We start from the raw sequence: 13768 nt of genomic DNA, 5'->3' as shown, positions 1-13768 counted from the left end.
GAGGTGTCTGTGAGGCTGCGTTGGGGGTTCCCCCCACCCAGGGGTGGCCTGAGACCCTGGGAGCCGGGAGCCCTGAGCCCTGGCAGGTTACACTGCTCCTGACCTGGATCGCGCACTCCAAATAAACAGCCAGATGGTTTGAGGACATCCATCAGAAATCTAATTTTCTTTCCACTTACGACTACCACTTTTGAAGTGTCACATTCTTTTCTCCCATTCCCTCCCTGATTTTTCAGGGTTCTGCTTTGCTGGCAGGGCCAGTCCCTGGCACTGACCTGGCTGCCATGCAGACGTGAGGGATTCACCTTCTGTGGCCTTGGTGTCCTCATTAGGGAGGGGGCCCAGGGCCCCGAGGACTCCCACCTTCTCACCCGGACCTCGGTCAGGCAAAGTAAGCATAGAAAAAGATGTTGACGCACATGAGAAGGATGGCGTTGAAGCCACAGACACGGGTCCAGAAAGCATGTTTCTGGGCATCACCTGGAGGGGGTGGGAGAGGAACAGGCCTGGGTCACAGGGCCGTACCCATGCCACGTTTTTCCAAGCCCCAGTCCCAGGACTGTAAGTGAGAGGGAGTGCCTGGGGTCACATGCATACCTGCTTTGACTCCCGGGAGCAGGTCCGGAGCTAGAGTCCACCAGGTGAGGTTCTGGATCTGCAGGGAATGTACACTGATGGGGGTGTGGCAGGACTGGGGCGGGGTGGGGATTGGGTTGGGGTGGGCCTGGGCAGGATCAGGGGTCAGGGATGAAAAAGGGCATCTGAGTACAAAACTCAGCCCAGGGGCCAGGGCCAGGGCCAGACAGGGTTGAGGTCAAGAGCTAGAAAATTCTTGAGTCTGAGGGTCAGGAGCCAGAATGGGACCTGAGTCAGAACATGTTAAGGGTCATGTATCCAGGGTCAGGGCAGGCATACCTGAGCTCCCTGGGGTGGTGGTGTCAGCAGGCTCCCAACCACCACCACGGCTCCACTGAGGGCGAAGAGGACGATGGCAAAGTGCAGGTAGTGGAAACTTCGAAGGATGGCAGGCCGCATGTCCGCCACACCACAGGGCGGAGCCGGGTAGAGGAATTCCAGCACCAGCCTTGTGGCACCCACCGCCAGCCCTGCCATCAGGCCCCAGAAGGCCCCCTGGGGAGAAGGGGTCAGGGCAGCCAGGCCACGGGAGGAAGGCGGAGGTCCCCCCCCCCAACACACGCACACCATGGCTGGGGCTCGACCCCACCTCCGCCCTTCTCCCCAGCTCTTCTCCCATCCCACCTGCTCATTGGCACGCCGCCAGAAGATGCCCAAGGTGAAGACCGCAGTCACTGGGGGGGCCAGGGAACTGGTCACTGACTGCATGTAGATGAAGAGCTGCCCACCGTTGGAGCCCTGCAGGATGGGGATCCAGGCCAGGCTGACGCCGATGAGCACCACAATGACCAGCCTGTGGACAGGTCGTGAGGGGCTCAGCAGCAGACCCTTCCCTCCCTTCCCCTCCTCTCCCCGCCCCTGCTCACCAACGCCTGCTCCCCATCTGTGCCCTGCCGCACAGCTCCAGCCTCCCCCATGGCCCACTCCTCCCAAACCCTTCCATGAGACCTCCAGCAGCCCCTTCCCCTCCCCACCCTGCCTCCCTCTGGGCAAGGGCCCTCCACAGCAGAGACATGCTTCCTGTGTTCATTCCCCTAACTGTTCAACACGAGCCCACCTGATGACAGGGCACTGTACTAGAAGCCCAGTGTCGGTGAAGAGTGGGCCTCGGTCAGTGAGGAGCCCGTCACCCTGTGGTCAGGGCTGGGATGTGGGAGCCCAGAGGAAGCACCAATCCAGGAGGGCTTCTGGAAGGAGTGGGCCCTGGAGCCTTGAAGGGTCAGGCAACTCAGCTAAAGGGACAGACCTTGGGTGAAATGTTCCATCTATCCTCCCTGGCCGAGCACCCCACCCCCCTGTGTAAGCTGGGTGCCTCTCATCCCTAAAGTGGATGGTGGACGAGACCCCATGGAACCCTGAGTGGGAGAGCAGGGGTGTACCAGGCTGTGTGTGCAGCTGGGGGTGGGTTCTCCTGAGGTAGGACAGTAAGAAGTTAGGAAAGTTCCTGGGCGAGTGGAATGGGGAAGCTGAGACAAGAAAATTAAACAAGGTTCAACAGTTCAAGCAACTTACAGCCAGCTGGTGAATCGCAAGAACTTACCCTCCCTGACCAAGGATGCTTGAGAGCAAGTGGTTTACACTGCTCCTCCCTGACCAGAGAACACACAGCCTCCCTGGCCACGAACCACAGGGACCCCGGGAGAGAGGAATGCTGGGCTAACGGAGAGGACGCTGGAGCAAAGGGAGCAAACTTGGGAAGAGGCTGCCTGACTCCCCTTTCAACCCCAAGCACCACCACCACCCTCCTACCCGCCCCCCACCCGCAGTGGTCTCCCTGGGAATTCCCCCTCTCAAATCCCTGCGTTTCCTCTGTATAGGCTTGCTGCTGAGAGCACGAGGGGAAGGTGGGTGTTAGGGTTTTTACCTGCCCCCTTCTCAGCCTGCTGTCCTCTGAGATTAACAAAAGCGCAATTATAACCCAATCCCTGTCTCTGCTCTCTGGCGCAGCGAGAGCCTCAGACTCTGCCTCCCTCCCTCTTCCCTTCCCAGGCTTCAGGGAGAGGGTGGAGGCAGGAGGTGCCACTTCGATTAAAGCCAATTAACCCTTTGTCTGGCAGGCACGGGCACTGCCCTCTTCAAAGGCACAGGCGTCCTCCCTGAGCACCCGTCGCACCCCGCCCTCCTCACACAAGGCTCCTGGGGTCCAGCCAGACTCGGCATCTCTGTGCCGGTCCTCGGCCTCCCCAGCCCAGCCTGGCGGAGGGCCCTTGTCCTCTCGCTGCCCTGGAGGGTTTCTTGTTCAGACTCCGTCACACCTGGCTGCCAGAGGGACCCCACACCTAGAGGCTTTTCCTTCCGCCTGGAAGGCCCTTCTCAACTCCTCCCCCAGCAAACCCCCTCACCTCCCACGGCCCAGCTCAAGGCCTTCCCAAACCCCGCCCCCCACCGTACTGCTGACAGGATGACTGCCCCCTCAGGTCGCTCCCCACCCCCAGCCCAGTTGCAGGGAGCCTCTCAGGTCTGAGGTCAGGGTGGGTCAGGGTTAGGAGTGGATACCCCTATTGCCCATCTCAAAGCGGGGAATGAGGGAGGCCTTGGGCATTCTTCTAGAATCACAGAGAATGGAAGACAGAAGGGGGCGGGGGGGGGGGGGGGGGAGGAAAACAAAGGAGCAGAAGGGTGGGGAGTGGGCCTGGGGCTGGCAACAGCCAGGGCCCTAGAGGTAGAGTTGTCACTGTGACACCTCCTCTGGCCACCACCCCAACCTGATGAGACTGTGGGGTCCCCAGCATGTCCCTGCCAGGCTTCTGGTGAGGGGGGCCTGCTGCCCCTCTCTAAGTCCCAGACCTTGAACTACAGGTCAGCAGACCCCAGACCCCACATGGCCTGGGAAACACAGCTTGAACCGGGTTGTCTTAGTCAAGAGGAGGCTGGAGGGGTTAGGGGTGCCCCAGTGCTTCAGGAAGGAGGTGTGGGAGAGCTGAACCCTGGCATCGCACCCTCCCCACTCTGCCAAACTGGCAGATGAGAGAAGTGGGACTCAGAGAAGGGGAGCCCTCGGTCCACACAGGCTTGTGCCAGGAGGAGGATGGCAGGGTGGAAGGAGGGTGGGGTGGGTGCACCCTGGGCAACAGGAAGGAGGGCTGGTCCCAATTTACAGGACTGCTGAGCATGGAATGGCTTTGGGAGAAGCCCGTCAGTAGGGATGGGCTCCAGGAAGGAGCCACAAAGGCAGGGAGCCACAGGCTGGGGAGGGGTGGTCCTGGGAGGGTGCTGACGCTGAGGCTGACGCCTCCTGCCAGGTAGGAGGGAGGTTCCTTGTTTTGGAGGCTGCAGATGAGATCACACTTGCCCACTGAAGGCGTGTCCCAGCAGGGCCCTTCTGACAGAAGCGGGCTGCTTTGCATCACGGGAACACTGCCTATAGCTCTGCAGGAGATCCCCACCAAGGGGTGCTGTGGGCCCCCGGGAGGAGGGTACACTGTCGGCCAAGCTAAGCCCTGGAAGGCTGAGCCCCTCGACCAGCAGAGGAGGGGCCACGTGGCTCAGTGGGAGACAGGAGAGGAGGGTCCCAGGAGAGGGCCCAGTCAGATACATGCACACACTCGGAGACCAGCTCCTCATCAACCATTGCTGAGTTCACCCCAAAGGACTCCCGGTACCTGACCAAGCATGGTATCAGAGCTGTGCCAGACACAGCCCCTGCCTGCTCCTGTGGTGAGGCGGGGCACAGGGAAGACGTTGGACCTATTAAGGGGCCACAAGTGCTGTGAAAGAACCTGGCAATAGTCCCTGTGAGAGGTATGGAGGGGAGAGGGGCTCATTCCTTGGTCAATAGTATCAGGCAGGACTGAAAAGGGGACTCTTGGAGTGAGTCATGGAGGTAATAAACGGGGACAAGCAGGCCTAGCAGGAAATGGACAGAAGCTTAGTGGGGCCATGGGTACAGGGGCCTGAGTGTGGTCATTCCTGAGTTCTGGCTTGGGGCCCTCTCTGAAGCAGATGGGGATCATCAGTAGGGCTCAGGGCTCAGGTTTGGGGAAGAAGAAAGATCACTGGGATGGTCAGGGGAGGGAACCCTCCCTCAGAAGCTGTGCTCCAGGTAAGAGATACATCCAAGTAGAGGTCTGGGGCTGTGAAGGGGTGGCCAGAGGAGCAGTGTGGGAGGTGGGATGGACGAGATATTCTGGCCTCCTCTCTCCTCCCCAGCATCCTCTTGTTCATCACTTAAAGTCCACCTCTGGCGGGGCCCAGGACCCACGGGCTGGTCGTGTGGCTGGGAAACCCACCTCTCAGCCCCTCCTGGCGCCAGCACCCACCCAGCGTACCGTCCCACCAGTAGCAGCTCCCGCTCGCCTGCCTGGGGCCGCACCCGCCTCCAGATGTCCATGGTGAAGAGTGTGCTGCTGCTGTTGAAGATGGAGGTCAACGACGACATGAGCGCCGCCATCATCACTGCGACCATCAGTCCCCGCAGACCTGTGGGTTAGAGACAGGGGCTGCCTGGACACTGCCTGGCCTCCCCAGACCCCAGGAGCCCCTCCTGTCTCTGTCCTACTGTGTGGGGTCCACCATCAGCACTGCATGGCTGAGCCTCCACCCACAAGTCCCACCAGCACACATCCAGATGGGACGAGGCTGAGCTGTTTGACGTGGTGGAACAAAGACCCAAAATCAGGAGGCTGGGGAGGCCAAGGACAAACTGAGAACTTCTGAATGTGCTTCTTAAGCCTGTGGTTTGCTGGCAATAATAGTTACAACTGTAACTGCTTCTCATAGGCGACTCAAGAGTTAAAGATTTTAGCTTCAGCCATAGTTGATAGGCTTAATTGAGTAATGCGTGTGTAAAGCTGTTGTTCCAGGAACTAGAATACATGACCACGTGACTCTAGGAGGTCCACAAGCAATTCCACCCCAGGAGGGATGGATATGGTATCTGAGTCATTGTGTTCCAGGGAGGGAACGTCTGCAATGCAGATAAAAAGTTGTTGATGAACAGATAAAGAAGCAGACTTCCGATCAAGATGGAGGTGTAGGTAAACACAGCTCACCTCATCACACAACGACATCAAAATTACAACAGATAAAGAAGTACTAGGAAAATTGTCACCAGACTGCAACTCTTACCCAGTTAACCTTTCTTCCAAATCCATTACCTACCCTTTCTTCTTATAAAAAGGTCAGCTTGAGATGAGATATTAAGATGATTTTTGAGGGTACATAACCCTCCATCTTCTCAGATCACCAGCATCTGAATAAATCATCCATAAAGATTCCATCCCTATCTCTGCTTATTGGTTCTGGTAGTGACAGGCAGCATGAATGCTGGCTTTTCTAGTTTTATATTCTAGAAACCCAGATGGCACACCTTCAGGACTCGCCACTAAGTCTGGGTATTTGGTGGAGGGTCCCATTGGCTGCCTGTACTGGGGGGCCCTGGGGAATGGATTTGGAGACTCCCTAGCAGCTGCCAAGTGACTTCACTGGGGAACTCTTCTTCTCCAATTCATGGCACTCCCCATCACCTTCACTTTGATTGAATCACTGCACTTCCTGGCTAAGGATTGCAGTCCTGGGTTAACTAAGGTGTCTACTGGTTTGTGTGATGACTTAGATATTACAGAGCTCTGTCTGGTAAAAAGGTGCCTTCTGGTTTGTGTGAGAATATAGAGCTCTGTCTGGTAGAATGGGGGTGGAGCCTCATTCTGGAAAATAGCCCTTAGGGGCAAATTCTGGCTGATTTGTCAGCCTATGCTTATGAACCTAAGAAAATAGATTTTTATGGTAGTACTGTTTGGCTTATGTATAATCTGAACTCAGGACAATGCTGGTCACTGCACAGGTCTTTAAATTACTATACTATGGTGCAATTAGAGTTGTTTTGTTAAAGAATGGGAAATGGGAAAATGATCCAGAGAAAAGGGATTTTGCCTTGGCAGAGAGTAGAAGCTCAGGAAAGGGACCAAGGAGATCAGGACATTTGGCTGCTGCAAGCATGGTCAGGCGCCCCACTGTCCCTCCAGCCCTGGGGGGAATCTTCCTCCTTACTCAGCTGACGGAGCCAGAGGAGGTGAGCTGGAACTGATCTCTCTGTCCCAAACCTGTCAGGGAACCAAATTCAGTGCAGGACAAGCCCCTACCAGGGCAGGGCAATCATACTGCAAGGGACAAGGACACTGGAAAAATGAGAGTCCCAAGTGAGGGAAGAGGTAAGAGACTGAGAACTTGAAAAACTAATGGTGGGGGGAACAAATAGTAGACCTTCATTGATACCAGAACAACATATTCTGTAGTCAATAGATTTCTCACTAAACTGTAACTGGGATCTCTGGAAGCCCTGAATGCATTTTTTTTTTCTTTGTAAGATTTAATTTTATTTATTTTTAGAGAGGGGAAGAGAGGGAGATAGAGAGGGAGAGAAATATCCATGTGTGACTGCCTCTCGTGTGCCCCCTACCAGGGACCTGCCCTACAACCCAGGCATGTGCCCTGATGGGGAATTGAACCAGTGACCCTTTGTAGGCCAGCACTCAACCCACTGAGCCACACCAGCCAGGGCTGAACACCAATTTCTCTTGAGGCCATTAGAATGTGTTGTGGGAGATACAGTTTTCCTCTTCCAGGAAGAGATTTGTTATCAAAACTCTGTGCTCAAATCACTTTCTTTCCAGAATAACAACAGCTCCACCTAAGGTCCCTCCAGAGCATGCCCAGCAGTTCCTTATGTAACCACAGGAAGGAGGAGGAAAGCAACTCTGGCTAGAAGAAATTGAGAATCAGGTAAACCCCATTGTGTGGACTGCTGGAAGGCCGGGGAGGGCTAAGCAAGCCTCCCCTGTAAAAGCTGACCTCAAACCAGGGGCTGGGGCCCCTAGAAGGAATGTGCCCAATAATTCAAAAATGTCAGGAATACAGACTCATTTGGCACTACTGCTCCCTGTACAAGATTTAAGGGCCATAAATGGCATCATACAGATCGGTATACCTGGGCATAGCCTCTGGTATTCAGTATTGGACTGGACAGATGCTTTCTTTTGTATTCCGGTTGACCAAGACTCTCAGCTGTTGCTTGCTTGACATTGGCAAAAGGAATCTTACTGGACTTGTCAAAGAAACTAGAACACACTGTCCAGGGGTAGCCAGCCTGTTAGAGAGCTGTGGCAGCCACCTGTGAGCTTTTACAGCAAGCTGAAAAGTTTTCCTTGCAACAGCCTATCACTATTTATGCACCCCACCAAGTGCCGGGCCTGCTGGAGCAGAAGGAAATTTGTGGCTCACTACTGGAAGAATGGGCAGGTACCAAGCAATTCAAAACTGGAAGTGAGTTACTGCCTGCCTCCCTTCTCCCGCAGCCTGACTCAGTTGTGCTAATGCATGGCTGCACTGAAATCATTGATGATGCTTATTCTAGCAGAATTGATTTAAAAGACAGTGAATGTGTATCTGGAAGGAAAGAGGACTATGAACTTCCAATAACAAGGAAATTAAACATGTAACAGAAATTTTAATTATTAGAGGCTGCTCAGGTACCTTTATAGGTGGCAGTTATGCACTGCCTGGGGCATCAGAAAGAGGACACCTAAGTGGCTGGAGGAAACGATCTGGCTAATTAAACAACGAAAGAGGCTGCTAAAGGGACGTTTCTATGCCTTTGGTATCTATTCTAGACTTGCCACAATTCAACCCTGAATATTCCACTGCAGACTTAGGGAAAGCTGAGAGCTGGGGTTTTGAACCACCTACATTAAACCATGGCTCACAGATTCTGGAATTCCCAGAGCTCCGTGTGCCAGAAGAACGATCCTAAGACAGATCCCCATCAGAAAGAAGAGGGGAAGCAATACCAAGGACAGTGCCCGTTTAAGGACTGGCAAATAGACTTTACTCAGACACCAAGGCCCTGAGGATGGAAACATGTTAATCTTTCTTGATACATTTTCAGGGTGGGCACAGGCTTATCCTACTAGAACTGAAAATTCCTCAGAGGTAGTGAAAGCCTTCCTGAGGGAAATAATTCCTCACTTTGGCTTACCCCAGCAACATCCAGAGCGATAGTGGAGTTGCTTTTGTTTCAGAAATCACACAGAACATTAGTAAATTTTTAGAAGTCAAGGGGAGACTCCACGTGGAATGGAGACCTCAGGCTTCTGGGAAGGTAAAGATGAATCACACCCTGAAGAAAAATGTAGCCAAACTGTGTCAAGAAACTCATCTCCATTGGGATCAAGTTTTACCTGTTGCCCTGCTCAGGATAAGGGTGGCTCCTCAAAATGGAATTGAGTCCTCGTGAAATTCTGTATGGGCGACCTTTCCGGGCTATGATTAGGGTGGGAGATATGTGTGTAGGTCAAGAACTGAAGGTAAAGCACTATACACGAGGTTTAAGTCAGACTTTAGCTGTGATTCATGACCTTAGCTGTATTGGAGATCTCTCCCCCACAGGCTCAATACATTCCTTTGAGCCTGGAGATAAGGTGCTACTCTAGACCTGGACAGGGTCCCCCAGAGAGCCAACTAGAAAGAAAGTGGGCTGAAACCTATGTTGAACAAATGTTCTTTTCATGTCTTGTAGGTGTTAGTACTCCCCCAGAAAGATAATTGGGGACCTATGGTCACTCTAAAGGACAGAGAACTGTTTTCTTTAAAAATTCTAATGTAGCCGCAGCTGGAAAAAGTGCCACTTCAGTCAACTGTACTAAAACTCTTTTAGAGGAAATTGCTGGCAAGATGGTGTCTAAATGTGGAGGACTGTTTATTCAATAGCCAAATGACCTTTAGAGAATCTTATCTGCTTTTATGTTGTTTTAGTTTGTTTAATTAAACTAATTTCTTTAATTAAACTAAGCTTATAGAAATAAGATAATTAAAAACAAACGGGGGCATGATAGGGGAACTTCAGAGTTAGAGATTTTGGCTTCAGTCATAGTTGATAGGCCTAAGTGATTAAAGCTGTAACTCAAGAGTTAAAGATTTTAGTCTTAGTTGCTAGAGTTAAGTGACTAATGCTGTGGAACGCTGTTGTTCCAGAAACTGGAAGGCATGACCATGTGACTCCAGGAGGTCACAGCAATTCGACTTTGTGCCCCAGGGGGTCTGCCAGCCAGTACCTGAGCTTTTGTGTTCCCGGGAGGGAAGTCTGTGACGCAGATGGAGAATGGTCGATTAACAGATAAAGAAGTTCCAGGAAAATCATAGGGACACTGCAACTCTTATCCTGTTAACCTTTCCCTGAAGCCCCTTACCTACCCTTTCTTCTCCTTATAAAAATGTCAGCTTGAGATGAGATGTTCAGACAGTTTTTGAGGGTCCATAATGTGCCATCTTCCCTGACTGCCAGCATCTGAATCAAGTGCCTGCAAAGACTGAATCCTGGTCTCTGCTGACTGTTTCTAGTAGTGACGGGCGCCAGTGACGCTGACTTTTCTGGTTTCGCTTCTATTGTGGTTGGTGCTATTATCTGCCTCTCATTTCTACAGAGCTTTGCAGTTGACAAAGCACTTTCACACCCGTGACTTCATTTGACGGAAAGGCTATTAACGTATGACAGATGAAAAAGTAAAAGTTTGGAGAGGGGAAGACAGGTGTCCAGGGACCCACAACAGGCCAGAAGCAGAGCTCCAGGGCTGGTGGAAGAGTGAGGAAGGCTTGGGGTGTGACCTCCAGCTTACTGCTCACACCCTGGGCAGGGTACAGAGACCCAGCCTTGGAGGTCTTCCTGTGTGCGGCAGGCCCAGCAGGCCCAGGGGACTCCCTTTCTTCTGGGCTCTGTGGAAGAGGAGATGTGGTTCCCACAGGGTACAGAAAAAACATCTGCCAATAGGTTGAAAATGAGTGAGGGGTCCCCCTCAAGGTGGGTGAGGTGCTGTTGTGTACAGGCTCCCAGGGGTCCCCAGCTAGAGAAGGGCTGAGGATGGGGAAGGCTTCATGCTGGGCGGCCTCAGGCTGCTCACCACCCCTCACGGGTCTCGGATCAACTCTGTCCCCAAGGTTTCTCGCACTTTTCCTTCCTGTGTCTAAATGCCCCCCCCCACCACTCACACAGATTCCCTGTCTGCCTGCCTCCACCCCCAGCCTTAGGATAAATCTGACAGGGCCCTTCCAGAGGGCTTAGCCTTGCAGGTGCCATGTGTTGCCTGGTGGGGCTGCTGGGCCCAGGTTCTGCACCTAACCAGCTGCGTGACCTCCAGGCACACCGTGGTACTCACTGTTCACATGTCAGCCTGACTGGGATGGCACCCAAAGCAAAGTGAATTTAAGAAAGTATTTTCCCAAGAAAACATTTCTCCACCCTCCTTTTCTTGCTTAGACAAGGGGATTAACTCAGGGTTTATTCTTCACCCATTTTTCAGACCAGGAGCTCAAGGGCTGAGATGGGGGTGGGGGTTGTGGCCCAACAACAGCTGGATGTCAGTGCTGGGGGGCTTAGGAAGCCCCCCAGAACAGGAGGAGAAGGCAAGGCCCAGGGGTGGAAATCCAATGCAGCCAAGACTTGCACCAGGCAGTTTTCCTAAATTGTTAGTTTAATCCCAGCAACAGTTCTGAGGGGTGGGTAGGTGTCATTATCTCCAATTTATGAATAAGGATGCTGAAGCTCTGAGCAGGGAAGTGACATGCCCCAAATCTCTCAGCCAACAAGTGACAGAGCCACAATCTGATCCCAGGACTGTGCACTAACATCCCCTGTGGGGGAGGCAGAGCAGGGTGGGCCAGGGACCTTCCACAGGGAAGGCCAGGGGCAGTGGACACCAAGAGTCTTAGAATCTGGAAGTGAACTGGGCTGTCACCCCTTCCAGGGAAACTGTCTCCCCCGTTAGCTGAGGCAGGGCCTCCCACATCCTTGCTGTGGCCCTGTTGCACCCTTGCTGTGACTAGACCTTCATTACCCCACATCACGCTGGGCGGACCACTGCCGCGTCAAGAGACATGGAAAAGGCCTCAACCTGCCCCGACATTTTCCCGCTCAAGCCTCCCTGGGGCTTGAGCTCCTGACACTGGTAGAGTGAGCAGTGGGTGTGGGGCCACCCAGCCTGCGGGCAGAGTCACAGCCCACCTCGGGCCCCAGTCCCCAGTCCATAAGACACAGCCAGCAACTCTGCCTTAAAGGAGTGAAGCAGATTGAATGCCCTGGCTGCATGACCCAGTTGCTTGTAGCATTGGCCCCTATACCAAAATGGCGCAGGTTCAATTCCCAGTCAGGTCACCTGCCTAGGTTGTGGGTTCAATTCCTGGCTGGGTTGTATATGGGAGGCAACCTATCAATGTTTCTGTCTCTCTCTCTCCATTCCTCTCTCTCTAAAAATCAATGGAAACATGTCCTCAGTTGAGGTTAAAGAATAAAGAAAGAAAGAAAAAAAGAAGAGAAGCCGTTTGTAAAAGGGCTTGTCACCCAGCAGGCCTAAGGAAGAGAAATTGGCTTAAGGGGGCAGGCTCTGGAGGCAGATCATCCAGGTTCAAATTCCAGCTTTGCAGCTCACTTGCCATTTGACCTTGGCCAACTCATTTAACCTCTCTGGGTCTCAGTTTTCCCGTCTCTAAACTGGGGATGATAATGGTACAGAGGGCCCCTGAAAGGAAGAGGCAGGGCACTCCCACATGAAGGCCTTGAAACAGTGCCTGGCATGCGGTGAGCGCCACGTGCTTTCTATTTCTTCCCTACCTGAGTGTCTCACAGCATCACACTGGATCCAGAACGGCCCCACAGACCCCCACGCCAGCCCCCCCAGCCAGACCCCACCAGAGCCTCACCGATGGGCATCAGTTCCATGACCAGCTTGGGGTAGGCGATGTTGGAGCAGCCAATCTCGGCCCCACAGGCCCGCAGGCACTCGGAGGGCACGACACAGCCCACGTCATCTGTGTGAGAGAGGTGCCCAGAGTCCCACAGCTGCCCCAGCACTGCCCCTTCAGGCACCAACACCTGGGTAGGAGCGGACGGCGAGACCGGAGACACATTTTCACTGCCTCTGACCAGTTTGGGCCTGCACCTCAGTTTCCTTGTCTGGGTTACAAAAAGGGGGCTGGCCTCTGAGAATTCTTCTGGCTGCTAAGTCCCTGGCTAGTCTCCCTGCTGCCCCCTGCCCCCAGGGCCCCAAAAGGGCAAGTGGTGGCGAGAGAGGCAACCCCCCCCACCCTTGGGTCAGAGCTTCAGGGCAGCAGCACTTCCCCAACCCTCACCCTGAGCTGCCTCCAGGAGCTTCCAGATGACCCTGTCACCCCACCCAAAGTTGCTCATGGGCTCAGCCTCTCAACACTTCACAAGACCCTCCATCATCCTGCCTCCCGCCCGGTGCTCAGCGCTCCCCTGCTTCCTTGCCATCCTCTCACCAGGTACCGCCTGCCCGTTGGCCTTCTTGCCCTTCCTGCACCAGCCTTCCTGTCAGCTGGGACCTCACCAGCCCCCCGCTGAAGTGCTTCTCCCAGGCCTTCCCCAGGGACAGGCCCCTCCTGCCCAAGTCGCCCGTCTCTGCTCCCCGGCCCATCTCCCATCTCCTCTCCCACCTCTCTTCCCCTCCCCTGGATGACTTGGGCATATTTGTTTCTTGCCTCTTCCCCATGGCAGGAGTCCAGGAAGGAGTCCAGGTGACTTGGATGTGCTGTGGCCATCCCTCCAGCAGCTGGAACAGCCACATAGCTCATTTGGCATGTGAGCAGAGGAATTAATGAACGTCCTGGGCCTCCGCCCAAACCCAGACTGAACCCTAGGTCCCGGCCTCCCTAGCAAGCCGCTGGAACAGGGTGTGCAGCAGAAACCTCAGCACTGCCCAGGGCTGCCAACAGGCCTGGATGGGAGTGGGGGTGGGGGTGGGGGTGGGGGGCGGTGCTGGGCAGGGGTCTGCTCCTCCACTGCCCACAGCAGTTGTGGTTTGTCTCTGCCTGGCTCACAAGCACAGTGTAGGTGACAAGCAGCACCACCTAGTCTCACTTGTTCCCCAGAAAACACTGTTTAAGCGCCTGTGGCTCCTATCCCCTGGGATTTTAGTTACAGGAAAGCTCAGAGACAGATGCTGACCCAGTGGTGACCAGAGGGGTGGGCATGGAGCTGCTGGGCCACAGAGGCCCATTCGGGGGTGGGCGAGTAGGGGGTAAAGTCTCCACGCAGCAGCCTTGAGGTGTCCATGTCTCGGGCTTCCCTCTGCAGACAGGGCACTCTTGGGCACTCTTGGGTTGAGCACCGCCCCCTCCAAATGCCCCT

At 54.2% G+C, this 13768-nt stretch overlaps 1 protein-coding gene across 2 annotated transcripts in view; it reads right to left on the bottom strand.

Moving 5' to 3' along the window:
- Positions 1-137: 137 nt before the first annotated feature.
- The window catches only part of SLC5A10 (solute carrier family 5 member 10), a 69752-nt gene continuing 56121 nt past the window's right edge, over positions 138-13768 (bottom strand). Inside the window, exons 10-15 of one of the 2 annotated variants that reach the window (XM_028534598.2) lie at positions 12322-12429; positions 4905-5055; positions 1261-1429; positions 916-1131; positions 598-655; positions 138-480 (exon numbers count right to left, since the gene is read on the bottom strand). In XM_028534598.2, coding sequence (XP_028390399.1) covers positions 383-480; positions 598-655; positions 916-1131; positions 1261-1429; positions 4905-5055; positions 12322-12429 — 800 coding nt within the window. In that variant the 3' untranslated portion in view covers positions 138-382. The remainder of the gene's footprint in view (positions 481-597; positions 656-915; positions 1132-1260; positions 1430-4904; positions 5056-12321; positions 12430-13768) is intronic. The other variant, XM_028534600.2, reaches the window with a different exon arrangement.

This window comes from Phyllostomus discolor, chromosome 8 (assembly GCF_004126475.2).
Source record: "Phyllostomus discolor isolate MPI-MPIP mPhyDis1 chromosome 8, mPhyDis1.pri.v3, whole genome shotgun sequence".
Classification (NCBI taxonomy): domain Eukaryota; kingdom Metazoa; phylum Chordata; class Mammalia; order Chiroptera; family Phyllostomidae; genus Phyllostomus; species Phyllostomus discolor.
This window is presented reverse-complemented; position numbering and strand designations above follow the sequence as displayed.